The sequence below is a fragment of the Chionomys nivalis genome, chromosome 16, assembly GCF_950005125.1.
Source record: "Chionomys nivalis chromosome 16, mChiNiv1.1, whole genome shotgun sequence".
NCBI classification, from domain to species: Eukaryota; Metazoa; Chordata; class Mammalia; order Rodentia; family Cricetidae; genus Chionomys; species Chionomys nivalis.
The window spans coordinates 19,909,512-19,929,220 of record NC_080101.1 but is presented as its reverse complement, the minus strand read 5'-3'; the positions used below and the strand labels follow the sequence as shown (position 1 = coordinate 19,929,220).

Below are 19,709 nucleotides of genomic sequence, written 5' to 3'. Positions count from 1 at the left end.
ATGATGTGACATTTCAGTATGTGCAGTATGGAATAATAAGACAGGCACGCAACACACTCGCTTCAAACATTTAATACCTCTTTCTACTAAGAACATCAAAATCTGGGTAGTTTTATTGTTTTTGGGGGGGGTTGATTTTGGGTTTTGGCTGGGGTGTTTGGAACTATTTTGAATTTTCTATTAATTGCAGTCAACAATAGCTATCATCCTGTGATATAAAACAGGGTAATTCATTCCTCTTAATCTGAAGGCATGCCTGCACCGCCAATTAGCATCGCTCTTCTCTGCTCTTCTCTCCATTCTTCAGGCTCATAATGCCTCTTTCCTCTCATGCTTACATTTCATACAGGTGTTAGTTAATATTTCTCATTGCTTGACAGAAGGAAGGGCTATGTTGGCTCACATCTTGTGAATATACTTTGTCATAGCAGGAACGTCCTGAGGCAGTGGCCAGTGACTGACCACATTGTACCCACAGTCAGGAAGCAGAGAGGCATAGCTGTGGGGTGGTCTCCTCACTCTTTAATTCAGTCTGGGACTCTAACCCTGAGCTACATAGAAGATATGCCTTCTTGTTTCAGTTAAACCTTTCCAGAACCGCCCTTATAGATGTGAGCAGGGAGTTGTCTCCTGGGTGACTGCAAATCCTGTCAGGTGTGGGTGAAGATGAAGTGTTGTCTGTGTTTATCAGCCATACCCCATTTTCACCGTGTGTTTGTCAGTGGACCCTAGGTTGGTGTCATGTTGTGACTCTTCATCTTTGCTGGAAGAAACTGCTCTTTTTTTATGTTGATCATTTTAACTTGAGTGAGGTAGTCGGTCATTGAGGTTTTGATTTACGTTAGTGATGTTGAACATTTTTTCTTTCCTTGTTGGCCTTTCGTGTAGCTATTTTGAAGAAATTTCTCTTTGGGTCATTTATCCATTTTTAAATCAGGTTTTGTTCTTAAGTTATGTGTATATTCAATATAGTAATACTTTGTAAATTTATAGATGTTTTCCCCAATTCTTCAGATTCTTTCTTAACTCTTGCTTCTTCTTAGTTTTAGTTTTTGAGGTCATATTCTAAATATCTTGGTCTCTTCATAGTTTTTTTTAATGTCTTATATCTGATTTAAGTATAGCTGCTGCTGCTCACTTTAGATTTCTGTTTATATGCTGTATCTTTTCATTTCCAGTCTGTGTGTGTGTGTGTGTGTGTGTGTGTGTGTGTGTGTGTGTATTGCTGGTAAACTTAGTTTCCTCCATGTGTGGGATCACTGTATCTAAGTTTTGTTTTTATCCATCACTTAGTCTTTACTCTTAAAGAAATTTAACCCCTTTGCCTTGGAAGATATTAATGGTAAAGATGTACAACCTCATTCCATTAATTTTTTCTGTTTCATATCTTTTTTATTTCTTTGTTCATCTTTGTTGTTTAGTGATTTTTTTTGTGTTGGTAGATTTTTATTCTCTTACTTGTATCTTTTCTATTGTGCTATAAACTTTTGTGTTTGTTTTATGTGATTATATTCAGCATTTCTTTAGTGTAGAACTCTAAAGCAGGACCAGTTGGGTGGTGATAAATTCCCTTAGTTTGTTTTACCTCAGAAAGTCCTTCTTTTTTCTGGTGGAAGCTTTGCAGGCTAGCTTTGTCTTGATTGCCTATTTTCTTTTGTTTTCATGAATTTGAATATCACTCCATATTTAGCAAAAAATAATTTCTTGTATTTTATCTGAATAGACAATAAAATAAAAGTATTGAGGTAGCAAGAGAAACTAAAGAATATATACAAATTTGGAGAGACTAAGTACCCAGCTACTGAATCAGGAATGGGTTATTGAAAAACTTAAACTTTTAGGTTTTGAGGCAGGGTTTCTTTGTGTAGTCCTAACTGTTCTGAAACTCGCTCAATAGACCAGGCTGGCCTCAAGATCTTCCTGCCTCTGCCTCCTAAGTGCTAGAATTGAAAACATGGGTCACCCAGCTAAAGAAACTTATTAACTCTAGATTTGAATGAGGTACAACATACAATAATATATGAAACATAATAAAAACAGTGCTATGATGGAAATTTTGACCTTAAAAAAAAAGTAAACCTACATTTGAAAAGGTCAAAGTGATTATATAAGTAACTTACTGATGCAGCTCGGGACCTTAGAAAAACAAGAGAAAGCCAAAGGCCAAATCAGAAGATGCAATGTCATTGTTAGGACATAAATTAATGAACTAGTTACAAATGAAAAGGAAAATATAACAATCAGGGAGGTACAGAGTCATTAAAACAGGTAGCAGTGTGACTCAGAAAATTACCGTCTACTAAATTAGAAAATGTAAAAGGAGTGAGCTTCCGGACTCATCCTACTGTTTAGTTACTGTTCTGTTATGAAGAAACACCGTGTCCAAGGAAGTATTTAATTGGGGGCTCACAGTTTCAGAGGGCCCATGATCACCGTGATAGGAAGCATAGTGGTGCACAGACAGGCATGGTAGTGGAGAAGTAGCTGAAAACTTATATGCTGATCTGCAGGCAGGAGACAGAGACACTGCCTGGGCGTTTGAAACCTAAAAGCCCACCCCTGTAATATACCTCCTCTAACAAGACCACACCTCCTAATTCCTCCCAAATAGTTCCAACTGGGGACCAAATGTATGAACCTGTCAGGGTTGTTCTCATTCAGACCATCACACCTACCAAAATTCAACCATAGTGGGATTAACAGGCAGACATCTAGCAAGCCATAGAATTGGAGAAGGAATGCTCAATAGTTGTTGACTGTTATCTGGCGCTCTCCTAATTCCCAGGGTTCACCAGTGCAGCTTTGAATATTCAGCATCCAAGTCAATCATTCTTCTCTTTCTCAGTGTTCAGTAATAACCTACTATGGTAGAAGCTATTTATATGGGCATATTTAGCTTTTTGCCTGAGATAATATAAGTTCTTTAGTTAGGTCCATATTCAGGAATACTGCTAGTCTTAATCTTTAAGTTATATAATAGGAAAACAGTTAATTATATGATTTGTAAAACAATTCCATGCCTAGATAGAATCACCGCTGAATCCCACCAAACCTTTAAAGAACCAGTGCTTCTGATTGATTCTGTAAAATCAAAATGGATGGCATGCTACCAAACCATTTTTATCAAGTCACTATTGGTCATATCAAATCCAGTGAAACACACACAGACATACACACACACACTGAAGAAAACAAAAAGAAAATTATAGGTCAATCTCCTTGCATGCAGAAACTTCACACCCAGATATTTTTATAGTACACATAGAGTTACCTCTCAGTGGTTCCCAAATTTAGTACAATTGAGAATATTTTGTAAATTGATTTTGTTATTTTCTAATTCCCAAGACTCTTGCGATGCAAATGATGTCTGTTGACTATTCAGTATGTGAATCATCATACCTCATTTTCTCAATTTTCAACAATAACCTAATACAGTAGAAGTTACTCATATTGGCATATGTACTTTGGCTGAGGTAACATGTGTTACTTGGTTAGGTCCATTTCCAGGAATACTGTTTGCCTCTAGATTTCCTAAGTATATTTACTTGTGTATTTTGGGTGTCTACTGCTGAATCTATGAAATCCTGGAGGACAGGCATTTGATTAGGGACAGTACTGGTTTCCCTGTGGTATTCTCACATTTGTCTTCTGAACTCTAAAGTTATTGGTCATATTTGTAAGACAGAAGGCTAAATGCTGATCAGTGCAAGTATATGCACTGAATCTTCCAGTATGCCATGAATTTGGGCCTAAATCTGTGTAGTCACCTGCTTCAGCAAAGCAATTCAGACAGGACGGTTTCCCCAGACCTTTTCTTTCTGACAGTACAGTTGACCTACTGAGTTGCATGTATATGTACTAACAATTAGAAAGTGTTCTGAAGATGTAATATGGCTTTTTTAATCTATTAATCTAGGTAAACAAAGACTTTGGCTCTATTTTTTCTACCCTTTTGCCTGGTGCCACTGCTATGCTTGCACCACCAGAAGGACAGACAGTTTTAGATGGTCTGGAGTTCAAGGTTGCCTTAGGAAATACATGGAAAGAAAACCTAACTGAGCTTAGTGGTGGTCAGAGGTAAGTGATCCCTTTGTAATTTATAATTTCTCAGTTATTTTATTATAATTCATCATTTCTTTACTCTAATTCTGTTTCAGTTTTGATTTGATTGGCTGCCTTTGTAAAACTGGAAAAGCCTAATATATAAAACTACAAATTTGGTATTATCATTTGTTTAAATTAGACAGTAACTAGAGCTAGGGATATATAGCTCAGTGTTGGATGTACTCAGTGTTGGAGGACCTGCCTAGCATATGCAGGGCTCTGAGTTTGCTCCCTAGCACTGAACGAATAAACAACGACTATAGGAGAAACAACTTGTTAGACATTTTAAAATGAGCAAGTCATGTAGGAATCTGAACACCCGAACGGAAAAATGAAAATGCCAGTCCTGTGCTTACCCAGCTTCCTCCCTGTGACAATTGCTGTCATCAGAATCAGGGAGGGGAAGCCAACTAGCATTTAACAGTATATGCCAGACACTTGGATTCTAGTTTGAGGAAGCTACAGAAAACTAAGCATTGGGTCTGCATGTTCCTAAGGTGAACACTGCTTTAGACAAATCTAGAAAACTGAATAGTAGACCCTGACATCAATTTTATCACTCACACACACAATAGTGCTCTTTAAAAAAGGTAGCAAAGGAAATTCTAAACCTAATGTCCAGCATTTAGTAAGAATTACAAGATACCAGGTATTATCCTTACATCTGTATTGGAGAATGCCAAAAGCAAAAGGAAAAAAAAGATTGCCAAAATTGTGAGACCATCTTGGTCTGGAACAGTGAGCTAGCTCAACCAGGGCTACACAGCAAAAGCCTGTATTTAAAATAATAATAATATCAGTAAATTTGCAAAAGAAAACTCAGTATGTTAACCTAGAAAAGAATAATTCTTTAAAAGAAACAAACCTAGAAATATGAGACTTCAAGTGGATGTGAAATTGTTTTCACAATTAGATAACAGAGAGATAAAACCTGTTAAAAAATAGTCATGTGAAAGTGTAGAGGTAAAATATAACTGAAATGTATATTTCACAAGATTAATGAATTAGATTCTATAAAATGAAGAGTTAACTTGATGTAGCAGTCAAATCTACTTAACTCAGGAGGAAAAAAACAGCAATAACTCAAAGTTAGTTTGGTGTTTTGTGGAAGCTGCCTGACACACATGAAATTAATATTCCAAAAATAGAGGAAAACAGGAAACAGAAATATTTAAAGAAATAATGACCCCAAATCTCCCAGATACCATGAATTCTGTAAAAGACCACCATTTGAGCTAGTCTAAGATAAGCATTTAGATATATTGATATAGCAAAGCATATACAGACCTGTACAGTTATAAAATTTAAAGACAGCCAGCGAAAAATACATATCATGGAGGTAAGGATGATTTGATACTTTAGACTTCTTATCCTAAACTGCCAGCTACAAGTGTTAGAGCATTAAAAATGCCAAAGAAAAGGGGTCAACCTAGAATTGTATCTAAGAGGAACATTCATATTGAAGCCAATAAACTTTTTCAGACAAAAGCCAGAAGAATTTTATAATTCAGAAAATTATTTTTAAAATTGAGACCTGTTGTTTTTCCTTTTGAAGCTCTTTGTTATGTTTTGTGTAGAAATATAATCTGTACATAAAGTTTGTATGAGTGTATTTGTGCAAATACGTGTATAATTAAATTTTAAAGGGGTCACTAAGTCTTTATTGCTTCCTTAATAAATATATAGCCACTCTCTTACCTGTTATCTAGGCTCTAAATAAACAATTGAGGTAGGGATAAATGTCATTTGTTAGAAAGGAACAAGATCTAGGACTGGAAAGATATCTCATAGGTGTTAGCATTGGCTGCTCTTCTAGAGGACATGGGTTTAGTTGCCAGCACCCTTGTGGCAACTCATAACCATTTGTGACTCCAGTTGCACCAGTTATGACACCCTCTTCTGGCCTGTGAGGATACAATGCATGTAGCAGTGCACAAACATATATGCAGGCAAAACCCCAATACATATAATGAATTCGTTTTTAAAAATAACATGATCTTCAGTCAGTATAAATGCAAAGTGTATTGAGAATATTAAAATTGTGTCGTGAAAATCATATGCTTGTGAAGAGAGCTTTGGAACCTAGAATCTTTATGACTTTGAGATGAGTCTGTGCTGTTTATCATATTAAGGATCTTGCAAAATTGCTTTAGTGTTTTGGTGAATGTCTGTAAATGTTTATGGCTTTACTTCCTCCAACCTTTTCTCAGGTCTCTAGTGGCTCTGTCACTAATATTGTCCATGCTCCTCTTCAAACCCGCTCCAATTTATATCTTGGATGAGGTGGATGCAGCCTTGGATCTTTCTCACACGCAGAACATTGGGCAGATGCTGCGGACACACTTCACACATTCTCAGGTAGGCCACTCCAGAAGAAATTCCTTAAAGCTAAAAAGGAGCTTTTTTTTCCTCTTTTTTTTTTTTTTTTTTTTTTAAATGTATTGTTGTTAAAGGAGCTATAGCTGTCAAGCATGGCTGAATAAACCTACATGTAGTACACTTCTGGGGTCTTGACTCCTCGTAGTCACTCAAGAATATCTATTATGGCAGTTTGGGGGCGCCTACCATTAAGTGGTGCCTTTTCCTAAGTATCTGAAGGTGGTGTTTGGACTCAGGCAGAACTGCAAGAATTTGCAATCTTTTTTGGTGTTATTAAACTCATCACATTAAAAAAAAAATATTTCACTCAGTGGTTCACAGCACTGGCTACTCTTCTAGAAGACCTGAGTTCAATTCCTAGCAACCACATGGTGGCTCACAATCATCTGTAATGAGAGGCGCCCTCTTCTGGCCTGCTAGCATGTGTGCCAACAAAACACTGTATACATGACATAATAAATAATTGTTTTTGTTGTTTGTTTGTTTTTGTTTTTCAAGACAGAGTTTCTCTGTAGCTTTGAAGCCTGTCCTGGAACTAGCTCTTGTAAACCAGGCTGGCCTCAAACTCACAGAGATCCGCCTGCCTCTGCCTCCCGAGTGCTAGTATTAAAGGTGTGCGCCACCACTGCCCAGCTTAAATAAATCTTTTAAAAAAGAAAATTATTTCACTAAATGATTAGAGCTAATAATAAAATAGGGAATGCTGTCCACAAAAGTCAGCTACTGGGAATTAATATCCTTACATAATCAACTCTGAAAGTAAAATGAAGAAACTTCTAAGATAAAAAGAACATTACTGTTCATTTGGATACATAGGGCCATACCTGTTTTCAGTTGGTATTTGAGAATGCATTTTCTTGGTGTTGTGTGTTTAAGGAAAGAACAGAATGACCTCCATATAATTCTCTTTTTAAATTCAAATATAGTTATATCATTTTCACCCTTCCTTTTACTCCATCCTCCCCTCCCATGTAACTCTCCCATTCCTCAGGATTGCCTGAGCTTAGATCCAGGAGTTGTGTTACAGATGCATCAGAACTATGGACCATAAGATCACTTGTTCTCTGCATTTTGACCTGTTGTGGTTTTCTAAGAAGTTTCTTTGATGAGGGCTGAGAGGTACACTCATCTGTGGATGTAAGGATAAACATTTAAAATCAGTTAGGAATTAGGCTAGTTTAATAAAAGGCAGTTGTAGGTTCTCCTCAGAAACCCATGACCTCATGGCCACGTTTCCACACCCAGGCATGGTTTTCCTTAAGGATAATCAGAAAGTTATTGATTATTGCCAGGGTGTGCATGCCACTGTTGCACCATCAGGGTTATCATTGCCATGCTGGGTAGGACTGGTAGTTGCTTCTCTTCTATGGAAACTTGCATGGCACCTTCTGATACCATGAAAGCTAAGTCTCAGGGAAGAGGTTTTCAGGTCAGAACCAGCCGAGTGTCCTCTAGATCCTTTGTCCAAAGTGCATGATGTCCTCAGCAGTAGTGTATCTTCCACCAGGGGCAACAACAATAACCTGTGTAATGTTTTGGGAGTTTCTTGGACAATCCTGACTAACAACTCGAAATGAAGCATCTCATATCCACGTGTCTAATATCAGTTTGTTAGTCATTAGCTCTTAGGAGAGGGGAGTATTGTCAGCCCATATGGGAAATTTTCATTTAGTGTGTGTGTGTGTGTGTGTGTGTGTGTGTACAATATTGTACTTGCTTTGAACTCCCTCCCTAATAAAGCCTTCCACCACTCAGAGTTTATCATTTACCCTGCTGTTCTTTCTATCCCCCTATGACACCCCCCCCCCCAATGTTCTATTTTGACTTTTGTGGTCTCTGTTTAAATGCTATTATTTAAGAGAGTGAACTTCCTTAATGTTTTTGCTTCTTTCTCTTCCCTTAAGTTCATTGTGGTGTCCCTCAAAGAAGGTATGTTCAACAATGCAAACGTCCTCTTCAAAACCAAGTTTGTGGATGGTGTTTCTACAGTAGCTAGGTTCACTCAGAGTCAAAATGGGAAGATTCCAAAGGAAGCAAAGTCCAAAGGAAAAGAACCCAAATGAACATGTGCTGGAAGTTCAGAGAACAGACTTCTTACCTTGGCCTGCTTTTACACATTAATGTTCAAGAATTTGGGTCTAAGTTGTTTATATAATAACATCATCATTATTTTACTTAAGTCTTCTTTTTATCACTTGTAAAAGAATAGATTCCTCTTTTCTTGCCTAGTGTGATTATGATCTAATTATTGTATCTATGATTACATGAATATCATCAACTTTTTTTTTACTTAGAAAAATCTTTTTATGTATTAAGGAACCTGAGATATGCCTCGCTGTTAAATTCTGATGCAAAAGCCAAAATATAAAGAAACAGATGAAGTTATAGGAAAACTATAGCTGACAACATTTAACTAGTTTAATTTCTAAGGGCAATATTAATGAATTTTCTTTTGCTTATAAAATCATTTGAGTCTAGAATATTTATAAAGCATGTCTCTGACCAGCAAAGGGAACACAGCAATGATGGATGCACTGAGCTGAGACCAGTCCTGTGGGAATACCATGCCAGATTCTCAGATGGGAAATGGAGATTGAGAAAATGTTTCACTTTAATGGTGTTGGGCTATCATGTTTGTATATGTGTGATAATTGATTGGTCTTTGGGAATTTTAATAGAAGCTTGGGGAGAAATGTGCTGCACTGTTTTACACTTGTTTCCCTTGGTATTACTTTATCTAAAGTCCTCTAATATTTTTTCAAGGTTTTTGTCAGATTTTTCATAATCCAATCAATAGCCTTTTGGTGAATATAGGACGTAGCAGATTAAGTGAAAAATATATTTTGTAAGAATCTGATAAACCTAAATCTGTCTTTTCTACCAAAATAGCCCAAAGGCTTGATGATTGATTTAATTAGTGCCTTCTGCCTGTCCTGATCAAATGGTGAGACTCCTTTAGGAAAGCAGGAGGCGGAGCTAATACCTGAGATCCTCACTTGCAGTCTCTCTAGACAAAATTCCACCTCAACAACACCTCCACACTTGGAATCCTCAGAACTCTGATGTGATCTAATCTGATTTTACATATTTTGGTCCCATATTTCTTCCTGATATATAAGCTTTAGTTGCTTGATGTTCTACTTTTTCTCATATATTTTACAAACCCTGAGTTGGACATTTCTCAAACTTCATTTGCCATACATATCTGTGATGCCCTTAGGTAATTTGTACCCTGGGACATATTAGAAATGATTTCGTCTGGAGTAGTTCTGTCTACTTTGGGAGAGAAGAAACTAAGCTGTAAATACTGACCTACAGACAGTATTGATCACAGATAATGGACATTTCCCCAAGGTATTATAAACTGTTGGTCAAAACAGTTGTGTCTAGTCACAGTATCAGTCATACAGTATTCTAATTTGATCACAATCTAATCAATGCAAACTGTTAATATTTTAGATTATGCAGTTATAAAATAGCATTGAATTGCTGTTTTAGCCAACATTTTTAAAATCACTTATAAGGTTGACCATTTTATGTGTTTTCCTTTCTTTGACTATAAATTATTTCCTTGTATGCTTTTTTTTTGTATTATGTATAATTTTGCTTTTTGAAAATTCTTGTGCATATATTAAATTTCTGTAAGACATTAAATTTTTTTAGTAATGTTTTTTTCAGTGTAAGGAAGTTGTGGTATTTTATGTATATATATATCCATAAGACAGCGAATTAACGTTAATAACTTAAGCCGGACACTTTTCATTTATATATATTTTCTTCTTTAGGCCTCACATAACTCAATGAGGTAATCTTTATCAGCATTGTATGACTGAGGAATCACTGAACAGAAGTTAAGTAACTCACACACAGTAATAACACTTAGAGGATGGCTGACTCTAGCACTGGACGCTTAGGATGATCATGTCTAATCCAGAAGTGTAGCAGATTGGGAGTTGCCTTACTTGTTTTTCTAATACTGTGATAAAACTCCATAACCAAAGATATATATTTTGAAAAATTTTATAGTGTACTGACAAACTTTATATTGATGAGTGTTCTAGAGTTACTACATTTTATACTTTCTATTGCCTCCTATAATTGTGAGGGCAGCAGATTGAACAACTGAGAATACTGTTTGACCTGTGTACCACCTGACAGGGTAGCTTCAAGAAGGACACAAGAGAAGGTTCAGTAAAAAGTAAAACAGCTTTATCCCTTAAGAGCATATGGCAAGGCAGAGACTCCGTGGTGTAAGTGCCATTGTTAAGGGCACCATGTAGAATTTACAGTAAACTCCAGTGGGATCCCTAAGTCAAGACCATGCTATCTACATCAACAGCCTCACCATCTTCTGAAGCATACTAGTGTGCTACCAGACCTTGAGGAGGAGGAGCATCTAACCATGGGTAGAAAATAATCATACAGCCTCAAAGCCCATCTTTATCTCTGTTTTGTTGGATTCATCAACTCATGATTGCCGGGAGCCATCCCTGGCAGTACACAGGTCCCAGCAGGGGATGTAAGGAATAGGCCAGGCATGGAATGAGCCATTTTAATATCTGACAAAATAGACTTCAAACCAAACTAATCAGAAGAGATAGGGAAGGACACTACATACTCATCAGAGGAAAATTCCACCTAGAGGGTATTGCAGTTTTTAACATCTATGCACCAAACACAGGGCACTGAAGTTCGTAAAGAAGCACTACTACATTACAAATCACACAGAGAACCTCACACATACATAGGAGACTTCACTACCCCACTTTGACAAACAGGTCACCAAAACAAAGATGAATAGAGAGATGCTGGCTTTAAATCATGTCCTAAATCCAATGGACCTAACAAGAATACACCACTTGGCACCTAATGGGACATTTTTCAAACTTGACCACATAATTCAGACACAAAGTAGTTCTCAACAGATATAAGAAAATGGAAATAACACCCTATATTCTGTCTTGTCACGTCAGATTAAAGCTGGATATCAACAACAAAAAGCTTTCAAGCTCATGGAAACTAAACAACTCTCTAGTGAATAAAAAAAATGGGTCAAGACAGAAATTAAGGGGGAAAAAACACTTTTTAGTATTGAATGAAAATGAAAACACAACATAGCCAAATAATGGAACACAAGGCAGTTCTAAGAGGCAAGTTCTTAATACTCAGTTTCTACATTAAAAAAAAAAAGTTGGAGAGATCCTATATTAGTAACTTAAAAAGACTCTAGAACAAAAAGAATAATACCAAATGTGAAGAAAAAAATCACACTCGGGGCTGCAATCAGTAAAATAGAAACAAACAAAAAGCCCAATACAAACCATCAGTGTTACACCGAGTTGTTTCTTTGAGAAAGTCAATAGGATTTACAAACCCTTAGCAAAATTAAAAGGCTGAAAGAAGATATTCAGGTTAACAACATTAAAGATGAAAAGAGGGCATAACAGATACTGAGGAAACCCAGAGAATAGCAGGGACATACTTCAAAAACCTGTACTCCACAAAAATCAGAAAATCTAGAAGATACAGATAATTTTTGCAACACATACTACTTATCAAAGTTAAATCAGGATCAGATAAGAGTTTTAAACAGACCTATAATCCCCAGTAAAATAGAAGCAGTAATTAAAAATCTCCCAACCAGAAAAAGCCCAGGGCTGGATGGTATTAGCACAGAATTCTACAAGACTTTCAAAGAAGAGTAAATCCCAATACTCCTCAAATCACCCTACAAAAAAAAACAGCACTGCCTAATTTTTTTTATGAAACCATGGTTACTCTGGCTCCCGAGCCACATAAAGAACCAATAAAGAATTACAGATCAATTGTCCTTATGAACATAGATGCAAAAATTCTTGATAAAATATTTGCAAACCAAAGAAGGCATCAAAAAGATCGTCCCCCACGATCAAGTAGACTTGCTTCATCCCAGAGATGAAGTGGTTTGGGGGTGGTTCAACATACAGAAATTGATAAACAAGATCCATCATATAGAGAAACCAGAGAACAAAATACACATTAGCACCTCAGATGCACAAGAGACCTTTCACAAGATTCAACAACTCCCCACCCCTTCAAGATAAGAGTTCTGGGGAGATGCAGTGAGACAAGCCATAGCATAGCCAACATTAACTATAAATCATTCCACTAAAATCAGGAACAAGACAAGATTGTCTCCTCTCTCCATATATACCCAATAGAGTACCTGAAGTCTTAACTTCAGCAATAAGACAACAGAAGGAAATGGCCTTAGAAATTCCATGAAAGTTAGGATTAAAAAATACACAAAAATCAGTAGCGTTCTGTGGTAGTTTAGATGTAATTAACCCCCATAATCTCATAGGGAGTGTGGCTTTGTTGGAGTGGGTATGGCCTTATTCAAGGAAGTGCCACTGTGAGGGCAGGTTTTGATGTTTCCTATGCTTAGGATACAGCCCAGTGTCTGGATGGACTTGCCTGTAAGGTGTAGGATTCAGCTAATTCTGCAGGGCACCATAATTATAATGACCTGAACCTCTGAACTGTAAGCAAACCACCCCAATTAAATGTTTACATTTATAAGAGTTGCCATAGTCATGGTGTCTCTTCACAGCAATAGAAATCAAAACTAAAGCACCTTATATGCAAAGAATAAACAGACTAAGAAAGAAACAAGAGAAACAAAACTTTTAGCAATAGCTTCAAAAACCATTAAATATCATGGAGTAACTCTAACCAAGCAAGTGAAAGACTTGTATAATAAAAATTTTCACATGTTGGGGAAAAAAATGAAGACGATATCAGAAGATGGGAAGATCTCTCATGCTTATGGACTGGTAAGGTTAATATAGTAAAACTGGCCACCACACCAAAAGCAACCTACAGATTCAATGCATCCCCACCAAAATCCCAATGCAAACCAGGCAGTGGTGGCATACACCTTTAATCCCAGCACTCGGGAGGGAGAGACAGGTGGATCTCTGTAAATTCGTGGCCAGTCTGGTATACAAAGTGAGTTCCAGGACCTATTCCAAAGCTACACAGAGAAATCCTGTCTCAAAAATAAAATAAAATAAATAAATACTAACTTAATTCTTTATAGATCCTGAAAAAACAATTCTCAGCTTCATATGGAAACATAAAAAACCCAGGATAGATATAACATTCCTGAACTGGTGGAGATAGCACCATCTACAGCTATATAAAGCTATAGAGCTAAAAGGACATAGTATTGGCACAAAAACAGACACATTGATCAATGTAATCAAATCGAAGACCTAGACATAAGTTCACCCACCTATGGACACCTGATTTTGATAAAGAAGCCAGAAATGCACAATGGAATATAAGAAGGCATCTTCAACAAATGGTGCTAGTCAAACTGAATGGCTGCACGTACAAGAATTCCAGTTTATGAATTTGGTCCAAATTAGATCCATTCTTATCACCCTGTCCAAAACTCAAGTCCAAATGGATCTAAGACTTCAACATAAGGTCAGCTACACTGAATCTCGTAGGAGAGAAAGTGGAGTCTAGCATGGAACTCATTGGCACAAGAAAAAACTTTCCAAACCATACAGTGTTAGCACAGACCGTAAGAAGAACAATAAACGGGACCTCAGGAAACTGAAAAGCTTCTGTATGGCAAAGGACTCCATCATTCAAAGTGACAGGTCACATGCAGAATGGGAAAAGTCTGTACTTGGTACAACTCTCCAGCATTGGATTTTTCTAGTTCAGAAGCGGTTCTAAAGAGTAGGCTGGAACTCTTCAGGCCTTCATCACAGCTTGACTTCCCCCTCTACTCAGTCTTATTTCCTTTAACTCTTTTATAGAGATTATTCCTAAGGGAACACCTCCACAGCCAGCCAGCAATCCAAAGTGAGCCCTTGAGCTGGCTCAACCACTCCTCTCATGCTGTGTCTTTAGCATCTTATTCCACTTCTCCTATGAGCTTTCTAGAACACTTTATCCTAGGGACACCTGATAAGTGTTTTACTCTTCTCGTATTGGCTTTCCAGAAAAGGTATAATTTTAAAATAAAAAGCACATAAAGTAGCCAGAAAGAAAATACTACAATGTATCTAATCCCCTCAAGGACTACATAAAGTATCCAAGTCTTTTGATTTAATAATCTTGCTCCAATATAATGACTTGCTCATAAATGTGATGCTGGGAACACTGGTCTCTTTCCAGGACTGGCATGATTTATTAATGGTATTGTTACTTTGTGAAATGATTTGACAAATCTGGGACGATTACACTTTTCATTTCTCCTGTTAAAAGTAAGTGGTTCCTCTTCTGATTGGCATCTCTAATGACAGTGTGGGGTTTGGCATTCTGTGCCCAGCCTCAAGGACAGCAAAAAGGTGAAAAAGCTGCCAGTTTGACTGGCACTTCAGGCAAATGACATGAATCAATGCATCTCTTGTACATGGCTCATTGAAAATTATAATTGTGTACTTAAAAATGTATATAAGCCATATTTTATATTGAAAGCATGTGTTTTGTGGATCATGTAACATATGACAAGAAACAAACATCATTACACTGCCCAGGAAATGAGGCCTCTAAAATAAAGCACATGATTTCATTCTTGAGAATGAAAAGTGTCCCTTTAGTGAGAAATTTTAATTATTAAAGTCTGTAACTAAGGCCCATAGAGGACTGTGATCCACATATTCTTTGATAACTTAACTGGTAATTTGGTTTGGAAACTGGAATGATATGAGGCTTCTGTCATTAAGAAGAAAAACTCATTAATTCCCAGTTTCTAATTTACTTTAGAAAATCATTAATGTTGAAAAGATTAGTTGGGAGAAAGATTGATGAGTTTAGTTTTCTCAGGGAACACCGAGGTTGTAAAAAGTCAACTGTGATTTATCATTTTTATATTGTTTGTACTTCGTCTCTTAATGAACAAGTTGACATTTGAGGTACTCAATTTCTATTATTTTATAGCTCACTAAGAGAATAAACTTTGGTGGAGTTTCCATCTTAGCTGAGATTTAACAGTGTAATGGATATAAGCAAAGACGTGAGACTCAGAAATCCAAATCCCAATTCTGGCTATTACCTACATGTCTAGATTTATCTTTCTATTATTATTAGCCAAATTGCACTTATCTGTAAAATGAGGGCGGTGATAGTAATCACTTAATGGACTTGCAAGGATTAAATGAGATAGTACACCCACCCTTGGTAAGTGTTCTCAGGCGGCAGCTACTCATTATAATTTCAGTGGAGTCAAGATTGAGAAACACTGCAATTAATGCTCCTTGAATATCAGAGAAAAGTGACTCTAACCAAATGTTCATGAATTCCCAGAGACTAGTGACAAATGAATAATCTGACTATGCTAAATCCCAATTTCGTGTCTCCCTACAACTTACCCCAGATACAACAGGCTGCTTTGTGAAGAGAGAATTTTGATAACTGTAGGTGAAATGTGCAATAGGCTTTTCTTTGGGACTCTAGAGGGGAAACTCGAAATCAGCATACACTGTAAACATTTGATGTGAGGTAATCACAAGGAAGAAATAAATACTGAGATCTTACATTATACCATACTGCTAAGTACTTTTTCAAAATTTAGTATCATCTCTATCTTTTTCCTCATGACACGTGAGCTGTCATAAAAAACATACTTCTTATTTTTGTATACACATTACATATACTATGCAATTTAATCCTCACATTGACATTCATTGTCATTTTGTCTGATCTATTATTATTTGGCCTAGTCTCTTCTGCCTAATCTAAATCAAGAGGTGAAAATTGAAGGACATTGTCCTGGACCACTCTGTGGATATTCACACTAAACCTAGAACCCACTTCTCTTCAGCTAAGCCCCTCCAGAGAAGACTTATCCTGTTCCAGGTCGCTTTGTCTTGGTTTAGAACAGAAAGAGCTGGAGAGTGTGATCTATGGGCAGCGCTGCAGAGGTCACACGGAGGGATGGCATGAGCTGTTAGCTGGGTCCATGCACACAGCACATCATCTCCACGGTGCCACAGATTCTTTGATGTGTTGTGTCCTCTGGGCATCGCTTACCAACACACAGATACTGTCGTGGCATAACGCACTCCCTCCCCATTGTGATGGTCCCAAGTTTGTCTACCCCCTACAAAACTCTCAGCTTCTTAGAGGGACCTATTTTGTTGCACTGTGTGTGGGTCATGCTTCTACACAGCGCCTGGAGAGACTGGCTTGTGTAGCATGTAAGCCTTGCTTAGGATGTGTGTAGATAGCAGTTCTTTCATAGTAATCCTGTACTTCGGACTTTATCCTGTTGACGTACACATGATGCAAGCCTTGCTGGCAGCGGGGCCTTCAGCTGTTGACAGAGTTCACTCAGGTTTTCTCCACTGGGGACTATCTAGAACCCATAGCCCCAACATTCAACTCATAGCTCAAAATACAGCCTATTTCTTCCTGACCATGTGGCCTCATAAATAAATTATAGCATTTCTGTTAGGAAATAAACCAAGTTAAAGTAGTGGCCTCATAGCCAAAAAGAAACATTTAATCAACTTTAGAGGTTCCAGGTAAATTTATATACATAATCTGCAAAGCCACATAGACTTCTGTAGATCGTTTGTATTAAATTTAGAATACTCTATTCAAAGGCACCAAGAGACACACAGAGGTCTCAAAGGGGAAATTCTGTTGGAAGAAAATAATATATTATTGAAGTAATATCTTCTTGAGAGAGAAAAAAAAAGGCCTAAAGCACCTGAGATGGTTTCTTATCTGAGGCATTGAGATCTCAATTGTGAAAGAGTTTTCACCTGGGAACCTGAAAAGAAAACATCCCAGAAGCTCTAGCGAGTTCAAAAGAAAGGTCACTGACTGAGACAATCAAGGTGAATGATGCTTGTATAATGCCCAAGGCCCAGATTGAGGACCAGAGGGACCCAAGGTTTACTGATTTCAAGGATAATGTGAAAGCTTAGCCAGCGAGCTGGAAGGTCAGTGGAGACATCTAGTAAATCAGACGCAATTAGTTCAGTACCCAGTGCACGATATGGAAATTGAGGAAGAAAAAGATCTGTTTGCCAGTAGCTTCTTGGACAGCGGTTTATGCCGAGATTTACACTGCAGCCTTCCGAGTTCTCTGCTAGAGCCTTGATTACATCCTCGCTGCTAACCGTGGCTGGGATATTTAAAGACTGCAAAAGCAGTCTTGGGGGAGGGCTGCTGCTCATGGTTCATGCCGGATTCATCATGAGGTTTGTGTGTAAAATATAGAAAATATAAGGTCATAACTGTCCTGCTCTGCAGTTAAGGTCATGGTACACCAGACAGGGTTATTCCATATCACAGCTGGCCTGGAAACCTGCGTCTTTTCATTTCCACCACAGTATTATTTTCCAGTGCATGTCCCTCTCAATAAAAGAATTGTCACAAGAAACAGGAAAAAAAAAAAAAGCATATTGTAAAAGAAGGCATCCAAGAACTCACTGGACATGCTGGCAGATTTTTCCAGGGCTGCTTACTTTCTGCTAGTCTCTTTTTTATTTCAACAAATAACTATTGTGCCCCAGATTTATTTAAACCTCTCAATCTTTTTGTTCTTATTTAAACCTCACAATATTTTTGGGAGGTAGTAATTATTCCACCTAGCAGTGATGAAGCTGAGGCTTTATGAGGTTAAATAATTCTGTTCAAAAGACCAAAGTAATTACCAAACTAGATTCCAATCCTCATGTCTTTTGATTACAAAGTCTACTGTGCTTTCCCTGGGGATTTAAGTATGAGTTTTGCAAGGAGGTCTGACCTGGCCTCCAGCCTACTTACAGTTTAACTGGTCAATTCCCTGGAGAATTCTGAAGTTGAAGCATGACTTCAGAGATATTTACTGATTGAGGAAATCGTTTTCAGGCATTTATATTTTGGCATGGGCCAGTCCTTCCATTAGCTGTCAGCTACTTTAATCTGTAGAACAGTGGTCCTCCAATTGTGCTGCTACCGAGGCATTTTCCAGCAATTAAGCTAAACCAGGGAGCTGGTGATTTATAAGTATACAAAAGAGCAAGAATGGATCAGCAAACGGAATAGCTAATCGCGGACTCCAGCAGGGACTGGTTGTTCATATGACAGCAGATTTTGTTTGTTTGTTTAACCAACATGTATTTCCTAGTTTAGACGCTGGCCACTTCTCAGGCCCCTCTGGCTTGCAGATGGCTCTCTTCTTGCTGTGTCTTTCCCACATGGGTACTTAGAAATCTAAATGTTTAATGCCATAATTTCCCTTTAAAAATGATTGTTTAACAGTTTGGAACTTATATATGATATAGTTTGGTCTTTTTAAAATACACATTGGTATCTCTTTCCTCCTTCCACTCCTACTGAACCCCTCTTTCCAACAAATCCCCCTCCCATTTTCTAGTCCTATTATTAATTTGCTGTATTTTATTGTGATCTTTTGAGCTTAATTAGGGCTGCCTAGCCAGGTGTGGTGACACACTCTAATCCCAGCATCCAGGAGGCAGAGGTAGGTAGATCTCTGTGAGTTCGAGGCCAGCCTGGTCTACACAGTTAGTTGGAAGGGAGCCAGGGCTACATAGTGAGACTCCATGTTGAAACAAATCAAAACAAAACAAAAATTAGGGTTGCTTGCATGAGTGGGTGGGTGTTCTTTCCTGGACCATGGATAACTTCATAGTGTTATACCACTGAAGAAAATGTCCCCTCCCCCAGCAACTGTTAACTACCCATAACTCCTCCAGGAAGGGTGAGGTCTCGTGCGCCACTCCCTCACCCATTATGGAATATTGACAGGCTCAGACATTTTTAGGCTTTCGTGCACATCACTACACTGGCTGTGAGTTCCTAAGGGCAATGGCATGGCATGTCTGGCAGACAGTGTTTCCCATCCTCTTGCTTTCACACTCTTTCTGCTCCTCTTCCTTATAGTTCCTTGATTCTTAGAGGGTGCCGTAAAGTCACAATGTTTGGGGTCAAATGCTTGAGAAGGACTTACTCTCAGCACCTGGACCAGCTACCAGTGCAGAAACCATCATATACCATCACTCATTATATAGAGAGGCTTCTCTGACCAAGATACACACTAAAAATTATTTTAAATTATGTGCATGCTTCTTGTGTGTATGTATCTGTGTGTGCATGCACGCATGTGTGCACTTGCCTGAGCACAGTTGCCTGTGGATACCAGAAGAGGGCACTGGAGCCTTTGGAGCTGGAGCTGGAGTCAGAGGCAGTTATGAGCCTCTAGAAGTAGGTGC

General features: G+C 37.9%; 1 protein-coding gene across 2 annotated transcripts in view; it reads left to right on the top strand.

The window, feature by feature from the left end:
* Positions 1-10,127, top strand: part of Smc2 (structural maintenance of chromosomes 2) — a 39,514-nt gene extending 29,387 nt beyond the window's left edge. For both annotated transcript variants that reach the window (XM_057790930.1, XM_057790931.1), the window contains exons 23-25: positions 3,917-4,077; positions 6,315-6,462; positions 8,388-10,127. In XM_057790930.1, coding sequence (XP_057646913.1) covers positions 3,917-4,077; positions 6,315-6,462; positions 8,388-8,546 — 468 coding nt within the window. In that variant the 3' untranslated portion in view covers positions 8,547-10,127. The remainder of the gene's footprint in view (positions 1-3,916; positions 4,078-6,314; positions 6,463-8,387) is intronic.
* Positions 10,128-19,709: the final 9,582 nt, after the last annotated feature.